The sequence below is a fragment of the Gavia stellata genome, chromosome 19 (genome assembly GCF_030936135.1).
Source record: "Gavia stellata isolate bGavSte3 chromosome 19, bGavSte3.hap2, whole genome shotgun sequence".
Lineage (NCBI taxonomy): Eukaryota > Metazoa > Chordata > Aves > Gaviiformes > Gaviidae > Gavia > Gavia stellata.
Genome location: NC_082612.1, coordinates 14,267,687 through 14,282,804, shown reverse-complemented (window position 1 = coordinate 14,282,804; position 15,118 = coordinate 14,267,687). Strand labels below are relative to the sequence as shown.

At 44.2% G+C, this 15,118-nt stretch overlaps 1 protein-coding gene across 4 annotated transcripts in view; it reads left to right on the top strand.

Annotated features, from left to right (window-relative positions):
- Nucleotides 1-13,564: 13,564 nt before the first annotated feature.
- Nucleotides 13,565-15,118, top strand: part of TBC1D9 (TBC1 domain family member 9) — a 55,008-nt gene continuing 53,454 nt past the window's right edge. For all 4 annotated transcript variants that reach the window (XM_059827009.1, XM_059827008.1, XM_059827007.1 and 1 more), the window contains exon 1: nt 13,565-13,691. In XM_059827009.1, the coding sequence (XP_059682992.1) occupies nt 13,565-13,691 (127 nt within the window). The remainder of the gene's footprint in view (nt 13,692-15,118) is intronic.

The window sequence follows — 15,118 nt, the reverse complement described above, 5'->3', positions numbered from 1 at the left end:
TGCAGTTCAACAACACAGAACTTGTAACTTAGGGCTCTGTACTGGATCAGATTCTTTGGAACATCTGATTCTTCAAATCTTGGCCGAAACCTGTGGCCGATTAACTTTGTGACAGGCTTGGGGCTGGATCGAATATTTAGTCCTTTGGAGCCAGCACAGGGCTGGCATTACTACCACGCTCAGACTGATGTGACGGCAAAATGATCCTGTGTGGATCAGACCGATACCACTGGGCAGGCTGGTAGTGCCGGACCAAGAGTTACTGATCTGGGGAGTGCAGCTCCTGGGTTAGGCTCATATCAATTGGAAGCTCCATCATCTCGCAGGCAGGAATGCTCCGCACGGAGGCAGCTGCCTGGGAGCAGGTTTCCGTGAGGTACAGCCCCACAGCCTGCCACGTGGAGAAAAACAGCTCCTGAACGGGGCAGGGGTTGTTGACACCTCTGTGTGCTGTTCCAATGTCTTCTAGTTGTGTAGGAAGGCAAAGCGAGGTCAGGCTATGGGGCGCATACTGATGTGGAAGTAAGAGTACACGGACCCAGAAAAATGAGAAAATACCTTCATTTACATGTTTTTAATTTTGTGGGGGGAAATCTGGCTGTTTGAGATGCTATGGGGACCTGGTTTTCTTCCATGCCTTCATTAGAGGGTTAAGTAATACATGGATTGCAAACTAAAAAACCAAGTTAATGAGTTAAGTGAAGAGCTTCCATTCCTTTTTGTTCCTGTTCATGTGTGTACACATTCAGTCATGATGGAGAAGGTGAAAAATAACGCAGTGATGGAGAAGACGGAAAATAACACAGTGATGGAGAAGACAGTGGCACTCCTAGGGAGCCATGGGCCTGTGCAATCACTAGCCAAAGTACCAAGAGATTTGCCTTCAACCGAGGTTGAAAGCCACAGCCAGAAAGAAACCACCCTTGACAAAAGGAGCTGCCTAGAGGAGCCAGGAAAGGAGACGGTTTGAGCAGAAAGCGATGCTCTGGCACTGCAAAGCACTGGGCACATTGCTCTGGTAGCACTTGCTGGGGTCCAGCAGAGTTGGCTTTGCATACACCTTGGCATGAATTACCATGATGTTTTTGTCGACTGAATTCTCCTGTGATGCAAGAAAGCAGGTACTAAGGCACTGAAAGAATCTGCCAATGTTAAAACACTGTGATAGTTTGACGCGCTGCCTCAGTCCTTACTTTTATTTCTTCCTTTTTGTCTTTCAGTTCTTCTCTACTCCTTCTTCCATACACTTCTATTTAGTTGCTTTTCTTTCTCTGCTTTTTATTTCTATATTTACGTATCTTTTTCTCTTCTTTTTCCTTCAATGTTAAACCATTTCCTTCTGCATTCTCCTTCCATTTCTCTCATCCCTTTCTTTCACTTTCGTTTGTCAATAGCCAAGTATGGGTTGAAGAATGGTGCAGCCTTCCTCTCTTAGCCCCTGGCAGAGATTACTGGAATGGCTCGAAGGCACAGGTTTGCCCTGAATTCTGATGCTATCAAGCAATGACATATGAAGGTGTCACCACTGACAGCAAATTGTTTGCATACTTGCATCCAGACAGGGTATGAGCCTCCATCAAGCACGTTTTTGTTGGGTTTAACAGTGCTTTTGCTGTTTCTGCATATGTGTATGGCAGGTAGGTACCATGGTGCTTTATACTAATATGTTTTGATCCAATGCCACAAATAAGGGAAAGCTTGTTTTTGCCTTGGGGGAACTGTGGGAAGACCTTAGGACCTTTATGGATGCCTGGAAAGCAGGCAAGTACTGAGCAGAATTAACCTGGAGCCTCAGTTGCCATGCAGCTTACAGCCACTTAGGCTAGGCTAGGTCTAGCTCAAAACATCTCTTGTACCAGAGGCTGTCTGTGTGACGGTAAGGAGACCGGTGGAGAAGCTGGCCGAGCGCCCGGGCTCGCGCTGCAGCCAGTAAAAGTAGGCATTTTGTGTGGAGACAGAAACCCTGATGCCAGATCCTCAGCAGCTGTTTGGTAGGCAGCCAGGAGGAGTGGGACAGAGCAGCAGCCAGCGGCCTGCCAAAGAGCTGCTTTTGTCTGCACTGCTCAGATTGTGCGTGACTTACTGCAGCTTAATTAACAAAGAAACCCGAATGAAGACAAGCTCCCTGTAGCTTTTACCATGCAGCAGCTGGGCTGCTTCGGCAGGCCTTCTCCATCATGAGAAACAACAGTGGGAGCTAGTTTTTCCTGGGGTGGCAGGCTAAAGTGGCAAAGACTAAAGCTGTGATGATTATAAGCAGAACAAAATGACAGATATTAACCTTTTAATTGGATATTACCTTAAAATGAGAGCTTTAATTTTACCTTGGAGGTACCTCAGTTACATGAGTAGCATACATGGCTCGAAGGTCTCCCAATTCTTTCCTTCTTGCATCTGACTTTGACCTTCCTGTTTGTCTCAGGTTTCTGATACATCTAAAACTGCAAATTTCTCTGAAGTGTTGCGACTCAGGACTGTTGGACCATAGTATGTATACTGATAAAGTCCTTTAAAAAGTAAAATTAGCAAATGGTTCACTAGATATTGACTGTCACTCTTTATTATTGGCAAATGCATATATATATTTATATATAATTATACATTATATATAAATACATGCATATAGATTAATAAAATGTATATCTATATAGTTTATAAATGTTCACATTATTTCAGTGTGTTTTTTTTCCTTTGCATAAGTTGTTATAATTTTCATGAACCCAAATCCTTACCACAAACCGGGCTACTTGTGGGTTCCGTCCCCCCTACTTCCCCCTCTGCCCCGAAGTGTTATGTGTAAAATTAAAGTTTAAATCAATATATAAGGTTCTACAGATACAGCTTAACTTGCAGTGGCAAGCAGGGTGGCAGTTCAGCTGAGAGTACCTATCATCTATGCTAGATTTCTGAAAGGGTTAAGAACGTATTTGGGTATGTGTGGTAGAAAGCACAGGCATGATCCTCTCTGCTGCAGGCAGATTTAGTTTCTGTATGTCCTAAGGGCCTTCTCTAGAAAAAAACCCTGACTCTAACACAAATTTCCAGCCAAAAAAAAGAGAAGCTCTTCATACAGAGATACTTCTTCCTCACTATTGATTTCTAACATCTCTCTCATGTGTTGCCCTCTAAACTATGTAAAAGTGTGCTGGGATTCTGCAACAAAAACAGTTTTAAAACTTCTGGCATGTTTAACAGGTAGAAGTTTCATTTCTGATACAGATCAACTTTTACATAGCCTTTCTGCTACTTCAGGGTAAGTGAGCAGAGAAGAGTAAAAAGATGTCAGAATTACTATAGGACATTTAACAAACCTACACAAATCACTACAAATGCTGTTGTCAAGACCATCTTGGACGTAATAGTCCATGTGAATTGCAAATCAAATGGACAGCAAAATAAAATATTAATTGTACTGAAAGCTCTTGGCATAGTTCATGTTGTAGTTCAGGTTGTAATCCAATTGCCCTAGCTCTGTGTGTTCATGACTTGTCAGAGAAGTACGACTTTCTCAACAGATTTCTTTTAGACTGATATTTTCCATGACTGCTCTCAGTGACAATTTTCAGGCAAAAGAGAAAAATTTGAAGAGATTCCTCTTCTCAGTTTTTGAGGTCTGCACTACTGGGAATATCCATCTGAAAATGATTCGAACCATACTTATCTACAGAAAGCTACTGCTCATACAGGTAGTCAACTGCAAGACTAGATTTACTGTAGATAGTTTTTCCTAGGCAGTGGGATGGAAGGGAAATTGTTATAAATGACTGAAGAATCATTTTTAAGTATTTCTGAGGGGCAGCTTATTCTTACTAGCACCTGCTGGTCCCTTATTCCCTCACTCCAAATTCTTCCTGTACAGCTCCATCAGCACAGGAAGTATAGAGCAACTCCTTCCATAGGAGCCATTAGCACAAGACATAATCACGAGCAAATGCATGAAGTAATTGCCTGGCCCGCCACAGCGACTTCTTCCGGGGGGGAAAGGAGGCTGTGAGTTGTTGTATTCTGCAATATAACACTAGTTTTGCATTTTTATTTTCAAACAATCCACTTCTGTATTTTTCCATACCTTGCACAATGAAACGTGCATGCTGGTAATGTGTTCCTTGGCCAGCAGGGAGCTGTGCAGAAATTGCATCAGCTGTGTTCGTTTCTACATTCATTTAGGTAGACACCCTTATTTGAGCTGTTCACTATGGATATATTGTAATACCAAAACAAAATGCCCCTCTCTCCTGCCTACAGGGAGAAGAGGTGGTTGGAAGAAAGTAAAGAGGATCCTAACAAAGAAATAGTGAATTTTACAGGCTGGGACTAGAGAGGTGAGAATGACCAGATTAAACAAAAAAGCTGAGGGGTGAGTTGTGACTAGATCCACTCCCTAACATTCACCGAAGCATGGTAACAGCCCCCTGTAGTGACCACTGCAACTCCAGATAGCTCAGGGGCCAGCCGCGGGTGCTAAGTTGATGAAGCAGCATGCCTGTGGCCAGGCGTATTTCAACTCATTTCCCCCAGCTACCGCCTTGGAGGGAGGTAGGTTAAATCCGGTCACCAAATGGAGATGGAGTAGGTCTGAACTTCAAGTCAGGGATGGGGGGGCAGTTGGGTTTTCTCATTTGTTTGTTTTGAGAGGAATCAGAGTGGGCCTTCCGTGCTTCTTCACAAAATTGTTTCATACCTTTCCTCTTCCTGTGGTAATCAAAGACTTTTTATCTCACTCCACCTAAATATGCTTTTCCAAATTTCCTAAGAATTACAGATTTGTTATGAGTCCTGTTGGCATCACATTGTCTTGCACCGAGTACCAGCTCATCCCAAAGTAACAGGTGTGCATTTCAAAGCATGCCACGCACAGGCCCCTTTGGCCACACTTTTTCATGGACACTGAAATGTATGTTTTCATTTTTGATCTACAAAACCAGTAATAATAATAATAACAAAAACTTGTATGCTTTCTTCTTCTAGGTTTCAGAGAGCTAAACGCACAACATAGTCTTGTAAGCCTATGATTACGTGTAGGCAACAGTGCTCCAAGAAACTGAAAAGTATCTCAACGTTATCCAGGTCAGTGTTTCTTTACATGGATCATTCAGGAAATTAGCACAAACCAATTAATGTATTTGGTTTTGCAAGGCTATGTGGATCAACTGCTATGGCAAACCTGGCCTCCTGGGTTACACCAAGTACGATGACATTATTTACAGGGGATTTTAATGTGTTCAGCTGGAACGGATGTGATGTTTTCAAAGAAAGTCAACTCTTCGGACTTTAGTATTGTAACTCATCTTGGTGTTGTCTATGTTATTTTCGATAAGCAGACAAGTAACTGGTAAACAGTTTATTACATGTCATTTAGATGTCAAATTAAGCATATTTTATCAGCATTTCAGGAACCATCTAGTTCCTTTAAGATATAGAACAGAAATTTCTAAGTACCAATTCAGATACCAGCTGCCACATAATAAACTATTAAGCATTTAGTAACGTAAAGCAAGATTCCCCCTTGATGCATCTTCACTGATTGCACTAGATTTTTATTAGAAATTTTATTTGATGTACGCTGCATACTCTTATAAATGAGCGTATATTCTTATACTTCATAAGTAAGTAGAGGACATCTCAGAGGCACTTAAAAAGAAACAGACAAAAATAAAAAAAGTAAAATGAAACAAAAATACACTGCACAATAATTTGTGAAATACTTAAGGCAGTGCTTGTTCAACTATACCCTATTATCACAACTGATTTTTAAAAAGGGCACTGGTAAGATCATCAAGGAGTTCAATCTAAAACTTATGTCACCTGTTTGACCCATATTCAAAAGACTATCGTACATGTAGCACTGCATCAGAAATAAGTATCAAAGGTAATTAATTTTCTGAAAAGCCTGTTCAACAAGAGATATTAGTAGAACCCAGAGCACAAATTTATATTAACCTCTTATTAAAAAACAAAAACAAAGCCCACAAATAAACAAAACCCCACCCTCGTTTATACACTCTCTCTGAACAGACACATCCACGCCCACAAATTATGCTACCATCTCTATGCCAGCACTTGCCAAATCAATATCTTTGTTGCTCCCTCCATAATCTCATTGAATTATTTAGTAAAGGTCATCACAATTAAACAGAAGAATTGCAATGATTACAATATGTTACTGTGATTCTCATTTATTAACTCTGAGTTTGTAAGTGAAACCAAGGGGGAAAAATGCTGCATTCTGCTTCATGATGTGTTTCTGCCCAGCTAAGCTTTGGAGATCTCTGAGCCAGTTTTGAGGTTTCTGGTTTCAGCAACCAGAAATGTTGCTGGAGACCCCAGACTAATGGTGAATAAAACGCTATAGTAAACTAACTGCAAATTAAATTCACTCCGTAAATCATTCAACACACAAATAACTAAACGGACAGACCAGCAGCCCATCTTTTCCCTGTGTTTCCATAGGTCTGCTGTAGGTTCAGTCCCCAACTCCAATGGAATGTTGCTTCTCTAAATAATTTCAAATCAATTATGCACTCTATTTTAGCATAACACGGGTAACAAAAACAATGCATAGAAAAGCAAGGAATGTCATGGGAGAGTAAAAAAAATTTATTCTGAATTTAAGGATAAACAAACCTAACCAGTTTATGAATGGGCAAAGTTAATTAAGTCTTATGATACCTAATAATGTATTTAAATTTAGGTACTTATCATAAGTAAGTAATGAAGAGGTTCTGGGGTAAGTAATTACTGAGTATTAACACTCTTAAAGCCAAATTAAGTCCAGCATTTCTTTGTTGTCCAACATAACTTACGTTGTCCCTCCAGAAATCTATCATCTCCAACTGGTACACGTTATGAATTACAAGAGCATGTAATGAAACCATCAAAACCTTTAAAAGAAACCTCATTCCTTGCCAGTGTTTTTCTTCAAGCTTTCTCACTCCCGTCATGCTGAAGAAGCTGTGCCAATGGAGCTGCTTGCTGAAGTGGTTCGGTGAGTTCTCATCTGTCTGACTGCTGGTGGCTCCCCAAGGTGCTAACAGGAAGGTGCAAGATGAAGTTGGATCACTGAAATTGAGAGAAAGGGGCAGATCGTACTGTTACCAAGACGTATACCTCCCTCTTTTTTTTTTTTTCTAGCATCTTGCTGAAGTATGGTAACAGTGCCTTTTTCAGGGCACTGTTGCATTTAAAATATCAGCTGCCATCAAATGTTTATTGGCTTTCCACTTATGATAGTAACACTGGCGCAGCTGTGTGCAACCTCCTAAGGCATATTCAAATGGGCTGTTGTTTTTCTTCTCAGTTTTATGGTTACATCAGGTTTGGTTTGTTGTAGGAAATGTTAATAACTTCTTCGGAGTTTTAATTCTTAAGCTTTTTCTGTTTTCATTCCACTGGAAGATAGCAGATATTGAAATTTTGATACTCTCATCCTGATGTAGTTCCCACACTTAAAAACAACAAGCTTTGTTAATTAGTTAGTTAGACCTAACAAACTATGGACTAATTAGTCTATCACTGAACTTTGTTACAATAACAGGATGATTAATCAGCCATGATGTTAACAAATAGTTCCAGGATGAGAATATAATTATATTTTATCTTGAACAGTCGATATATGGTCTCATGGAAGTAAGTCCTGTCAAACAAAGCTTGCTTTTTTTTTTGGCAGGGTAAAAGCTTTGGTCAATAGAGGTAGTAGAGTTGATATCGTATGTCGGGATTTTGCCAAAGCAATTTTAATTGTAAAGACGGATCATATATGGAACTACCTTGGTCGTAACAGCTGGGTATAAAATGAACCCACAGAGATATTTCAGAACAAGGAGGATAATAGTGAGTGGGATGGTTTGTAGCAGTCCATATATAATTTTAATATTCTACACGATCAATACTGTACTAAAGGATCTTTAATGACAACATTTCCAAATTACATAGGAATTGACAAGGTAATAAATAGTGATCTAAGTTCACTGCTGTATCAGGACCCAGATCATTCTACTACAGCCCAGTGCTTATGTCCAACCAGATATAAGGCAAAGAGTGCCAGTTACATCCAAAATATGGGTGGTTGCTTTAGAAAGCTCTTCCTATGTGAAGATTTTGGATAAAGTGCTCAGTGTGTTCCCAGTGCAGTGCTGTGTCAGAAAAGGATGATTCAGACAGTGTCTCCAAAGTAGCACAGACCTTGCTTCCATCAAAACAAAACAAAAATTGGTAAAGCTCTGTTAAAATACTGTCTTCAATTCTGATACCTACACTTCAGAAATTATCAGAGTTCAAAGGATAGTACAGATGTGACAGGAGAGCTGGAAACTGTGAGTCTTATCTGACACACCTTATGAAGCAAGGCAGGCCACAAATGGATGCGTGGGTTGTGGGCAGGCAGCTGCCTTACCTGGGGAGAGCCTGGTACACCAACAGTGCTTTGTAACGAGTAAAGTAGTCATTATGATACCTAAGGGTAGTTAAATACAACATCTTGCCGGAAAGTAGGGAACTGTTTTTTTTTCAACCTGCAACAAGTTGTCCCTTTGCTGTGGAAGACTCGCAGAATCTAACAAAAGACTGGCCTAAAAAGCTGTCATTCACAATGAGAGAAAAAGTACTAAGTGACATATTCAAGAAGGGCCGTCACAGGGGAAGTGTAAAAAATGCATCACAGAATATGAAACTGTTTTATTTAACCTTCTTTGGAAATGTGGGTTCCTCATCCAGACTGAAAGCTTGCAGTCAGTTTGTTTGTCCTGAATTTGACAGTCATCCCAGGCAATGAAAATGTTCTGGGAAGAGAAACAGGCAACTGGATATTATCTTTAAAGTTGATGTTTCCTGTCAGATATACAAACATAAAAGAATGCAGTTGTAACAGACCTCCTGGTAGGTAGGTAGCTTTAGTAAAAACCTCTTGCTGAATAGATTAGAGACTTGTCAAAAGCTCTTGCTAGAGGGTCGGGTGCTCTCTCTCCCTGCTGCCTTGCTGCATGCCTGAGACCATTCAAAGTTAACACTGCTCTTCTGTTCCACCTCTGGTGTGCCAAGCTCCAAAACGAGCTGCTAGAGCTGAGTGAAGATCCACCCTGCTGCTCTCTAGGTACCCAGAAGAAATGCCAGATATTTCCCTTCTAAGAAACACCACATTGATGAGAACGAAAGGCCCTGCTGCTAGCCTGTTATTTTGAAATCACCTTTCCCTGGAGTTAGATTAATGCAGAAGCCAATAAATGTTTTCATTTATGGCATACAAGGCAGGCAAGAAAGGTTACAGAAAGGAAAATGGTTAAAAAAAAAAAAAGTGAGATTTGTTCTTCTGCAAAGCAGCAAATCCAAAAATCTTCTGTCAGCATCCTTTTAATGGGGTGCAGATGCTTATCTAGCCTATGCAGTTAGGGCAGACTTTGTCCTCTCAAATTGCTTTCATGCTGGTAAACATGCCCCCACCTCTTGTTGCAAACTCCTGGGGCTTGTTTGGGATTCTTTCTGATTCCTTCTATCTCTCTGACCTTGAAATATTTTGTTTCCGGATTCTCTTGGGAGAGACATTTTGACATTGTCCTCCTGGGATAGCAGATGATATTTCTGGTGGCCTGGTACTGAATAGCTGTCTCAATCCTGCAGAAATTAACTCTTTCTCATCAGGCAGGTCGTGTTCCAATTTGGAGTAAAGACTTGACAGGCATTGAATCTTCATACAAAACGTACATCTTGCAGCAGGCAGTCAACACAAATGGGACTCATGTATGCAATCGATCCGTTAATGGCTTTTGAGACTAGACCCAAGGAGTATAAAATTATTCTGGGATGATAAAGGGCTTGAGAGTGACTAACCTTGGTCCTGCCTTTGAAGGATACTGCGATCACAGCTGGGAAGTGGGGAATTGCAGGTAGCGGATGCTGTGATTTGATTACTTTTCCTCGCAGACTTGCTGGACAATCCAAAGCAAGAATTACTTTGTATGGTTAAGTTTGCTCACCTGTAAAAGTGCTCATAATATGTACTTGCAGAAGCATGGTAAGTGACATTATTTTTGAATGCTTTGAGTTTATTCAATACAGGATGTTACGGGCATATAAAGAGTAAGGTTTGTGGCACTTGAGTTGACCACACACTAAGAAATCTCAGATCCTTTTTTTCCCCACTTTCTGTTTCATCCCACATCACACCTCAAGCAATATCCTTCGGTCTTTTAAAGCTTTAGTACTATTTATAAAATAAAACATTTCTCACAAAAATCTAAACACCCACCTCTCCCTGTACAAATAAGGTATTGATTTACAGCAGTTGAAGGCTCTAAGCTTATAGGTAATGATGGCTAGGTTCTTCTCCGTGCTCAGGTAAGTCCTCATGTAGGACCTATATGACTATTGTTCCAACCTGAACAATGTGTGCATTTCTCAAAGATAATTTTTGACACCCTGATATTTTATCTTTGCTCCTAGTCAACTGAACAGCTGTCCTGAACCACTAGCAAATGCTAGTTGGCTGCATCTAAAAAAGAGGTCCGTTGTAAGAAGGTCTTCCAGGGAATAAATGGTAAAATGTCTGCTTTATTTCATCTTTTTCCTGCTTGAGTATTGTCATTGTCTGTTAGTCTGATGACATTGCACAGAATGGTTGTCCTTCTAGAATGATGTTTATTTTCTTCCCTGAGAGGTTTATAATACAGCATTATAAGAAATAACTCCTTAGTTTCTATTGGTATTTGCTCCTTATTTCTTTAATTCATTTTTCAAAATTGAATGGCATATGTTGAAGTTTTAAATCTAATGGCATAGAGATCTTTAAACAGTCCTGTTCAGTGTTAAAACCACACTGAGGTTCCAACCTGATAAGTTTTTTCAACAAAATATTACAAAACAAGCTGAGGCAATAATTCCTTTATTTGCATCTAAGACTTTTAATTCCTATTATAGCTCATCGGGCTGGCTAGAAGTTCTTTATTTTGCTGCCAAACTACATGATGAAAAAGAAACTTTTTAACGGAGCCAAAAAAATATCCACATTTAGACAAGCATTTTACATGATGGATAAAAATATGCGATGGGCATACAGGAGAAAATGTTTGCTTTGGCTTCAACAAAAAGGTCAGCCATGATAGCACACCACCTATTTTTCATTACTGTGAAAGCAGATCAGGTTTTCATTTAAAAATGCCTTGATACTATCTACAACACAGCAATAAAAAGACACAATATAACCTCATTTCAAATGCCATATACTTGAGTGATGACATTTTATTTCTTTCCAGTTTAATTCAAATGTTTTAGAATGCTTAATGGAAAATAAATAGGAAGGATGTTAGAAATTATGCTTTCGGTGTTCTTTATGCCATTAATGTATATCACCCTACTCACATCTAAAACTGACTAATTGGCACTAATAAGGCCTGGCAGCTGTTTTCAGTGCTTACAGTTTTGCATGCATAACTGTCTGGGCCCAGTGTTGAAAAGCAAGTTAGGAATGGGAAGCAGGAAGAGTTCCCAGCCTCTGATAATGCTCTTTTTCCTTCTTGAGGTCAACTGCACAAAGAAAATGAACTTCTTCACCGGCTCTGAATGCAGCAGAGTATCATTTGGTTATTCTTTCCCAAAATGTCAGCGTGGCTTTAGTAGTTCTACTGCAGGTCGTTGGCAGTGATGACATCACTAGCGCGTAATGCCATCAGTACTCCTATGACAACGCAGGAGCATTGATGAGCCTTGTGTGTGTGACACTCTGCCTTTACAAAAGGAAGCGATGAGGAATTTTTGCCACTACTTTTAGCCAGGCTAGAATTTAACTTCCAATCTACTTGGCATGAAGGTTTTAACTAGAGCTGGTTTAAAAAAAAAAAAAAAAAAAAATCCTGAAATTTCTTCTCAAAGCTACAAGAAATATGCTTGTTTGGAGAATTTCTTTACAAATACTACCCCCTCCCAAAATCTTCCAGTTAAAAGGACAAGGTCATTTCAACAATACTAAAATTCAGAATAATCAGATTCTGTGATACGTGTGGAAAGGGTGAAGAAGCTCTTATGCATTCCCATTCAGATCACAGTCCTGCCTTAGCGACAGTGACAAATATTCCCCAGGGTGTAGTGGGACCAACGGCACTACTATCAATTTTAAAGTGTTCATCAGAGACAGTCACCTCCCTCTCCTGAACTTTTTACCTGCACAGTAACAGCTGCTTGACCACTACCTCAGACGAAGAGTCATTTCTCCCATGACCATGCGTCCGTCTCCACAGAACGAGCACCGGGTCTCCCACTCCATGCCAGCACCAGGTGATGAAAGGCTCAACGCTACTGTAAGGCTACGGCCTGCATATGAAAAGATTGTGCTTAGAACATGTTTTTAATATTTTTTTGGGGGGTTAATTTACTCTTTTCAACATCTTTAATAGACCAAAGTAATTGACCGGGGAGTAACTGTTTTCTGGCTAAAGGGAGGACAGCGAGTTCAGTCGTTTCCTGACAACCTGGAAATCAAATAGAGGGTTTGACTGTATCCCAGTTCAGAGCTGGGAGGATACAAACCATGTTATCTGTACATACTGCTATACCCTCCGAGTGTGCCTGGCATACCTGCCAAATAGACCGGTTTATTTTAGGGCTTTTCAGGCCCTCAGAAATTCCCCCCAATCTTAGGCGCGAGCACGATGCGGCCTTCAGCAGCAGAGGGGAACTTCAAAGGCCGCCTCAGGCACGGCAGAGAAGGGGTACGCCGAAAGGGCCTGCGGCAAGCGGGCATCCTGCGGCCGGTTCCCCCGCAGCCCGGGCCAGAGCCCGCCCGCCCGGCCTCCCCTCAACACCCCGCTTTACAAACTGCTCCGCGCCACGGGATGAAAGGCCCGACCTCTCCAGGCCGGCGGCTGAACAGGGGCCTAGCTGGCTGCTCCCCAGCGACCCCGCAGGCACGGGCCGCCCGCCAGCCATGCCCGCTGAGGGGGCAAAGCCCCTCAGGCGCCCCGAGGCGCGCGGGGGAGGGACGGCGAGGCGGGGCGGCCGCGTCCCCGCCCCCGGCAGGTAGGACCGCCCCTTCCAACGGCCGCCCCGAGGCAGCGCCCGCCGCGGCGCGCACGCCGCAGCCCCGCCCCCTTGCCCAGCGCGCGGCGGCCCCGCCCCACCGCGCGCGCAGGTGCGGGGAGCGCGGAGTGCGCCCCCCTCCCCGCCCGCCAGGCAGAGCGAGCGGCGGCGCGCGGGGTGCGGGTGCCCGGCGGCTCCCGCCGGCTTCCTGCGGGGAAGGCGAGCGCGCGGCGGGCTGCGGGGCGCCTCCGCCGACGGGTGGCGGGGCCGGGCCGGCCGCTGATGTCACTGCTGCCCTCGGCGCTGCGGCGGGTGCTGCCGGGGCCGCCGCCGCCGCCCCTGGCCGCTGGGGCCGCCCCTCCGCGCCCGGCGGTGGGCGGGTAGGCGGCGGGAGCCGCGGCGGCATGCGGCTGCCGCCCCTCCGCCCTGCGCCCGCCGGTGCCCGCGGGGCTGCGCCGTCCGCCGCGGCGGCCGGGCATGGTGGCGTCTGATGCGGACGGTGCGTGCGTGAGGCCCCGCAGCCAGCCAGCCGGTCGGGCCGGCCTTTGTCTGCGCTGGGAGCATGTGGGTGAACCCCGAGGAGGTGCTGCTGGCGAACGCCCTGTGGGTGACGGAGCGCGCCAACCCCTACTTCATCCTCCAGAGGAGGAAGGGGCACGGAGGCGATGGCGGCGGCGGGGGACTGGCGGGTAAGGGCGGCGGCGGCCGGGGTCCCGGGGAGGGCGGGGCGGGGCCGCCTCCCGCGCCGGCTCCCTCAGCGGCTCCCGCGGGGCGGCGGTGGGTCCCCGCCGTGGGGCGGGGTGAGGGCCCTCGGGGAGCGGCGCCCGCCGTGGGGCTGCGGGGAACCCTCCCCGCTCCTCGCCACCTTCCCGGGCCGTGCCGGGGGGCACCCGCCGTCCCTGCCGCGGCCGAGGGCGGCGGCTGATGCCTCTCCTGCCGCCGTGGAGGCGGTGGCGGGGGCCTTGGCCCCGTGCTGGTGTCTCGGTGCTCGGCGGGGCGCCTGGAGTACGCCACGGTTTCCCTGAGGAAACGCACCGTGAAGCCTTGTGCGGGTGATCGCCGGTGCCTTCGTACTCCAGGGTGTGACTCGCCCGGATGCTTGCGGGGTTTTATTTTTGAGCCTCTAACGCATGTTGTTTAAAGTAAGACCAAGTTGTGATTCAGAAACGCATACGATGAGAACAGATTTGCTTCGGGATGTCCTTGTGAAGTATGTTCCCCTGAACGCTTCGGTTTTGTCTGCTGGCGGCTGGAGGCACTTCTGTAGATGTCTGGGTCATGCGCACCTCGGTCTCTATAATACTGTGCATATACGTTTGTCAAGACCTTCCATCATTTTTAGGCAGTGTATACGCATTTCTGTGAAGTAGGAGATACAGAACCTGCCGGTGTTGCTACCGGTCCTCCTTGAATGGGCAGAAAACAGTCAAAACTCGTTCTCTAAAAAGCTGTGGTTTCTTCCTTACCCACTTGCATTGCAACTAGTTCTTCAGGCTAATCAAAATAAACATATAGGCTACATCTATGTTTGGTTCAAGGTCCTGTGCATATTTACCAGGAGATTAAGTGTTTCTTCAGCCTTTGAATGCTCTATGGACTTGTAAACAATTTATAATCTAAACTAGCACACCGCTGTAAAGTGTGTTTTCATGTAGGCTCTTGAGGTCTTCAGTGTTGTATGTTGATAAAGCGCCTCACTCTTGCGTGACATAGGCTGTAGGGTTTTTTGTTCTTGTTTTGGGTTTTTTTAATCTTTTGAATTATGGACAGTGATGGCAAATCCATAAAAAGCATGTCTTGCCTCAAATGTTCACCCTTACTGTATTTACTGAGAAATTCTTTGCAGACTCTCCTTTCGTGGATTACCCTCTGCCCTCATAAGGATTTCTTCCTCTACCTTACTGTAGGTGGTCTGACAAGGCATTCTTGTACTTTTCTGACTTTGTTGTCTTTGAATTAGAGATCGTTTGAGATACCCAGTCAGTTTTCCAAACATTTCTCAGTTACTGGGGAAACATTTCAAGAATTTGGGGTTTTCTCTTCAACCTGTTTGCACAGTGCATGTATATCTAAGCCTTCTTGCAGTTGTCTGTATGATAGTCTGATTGACGATACC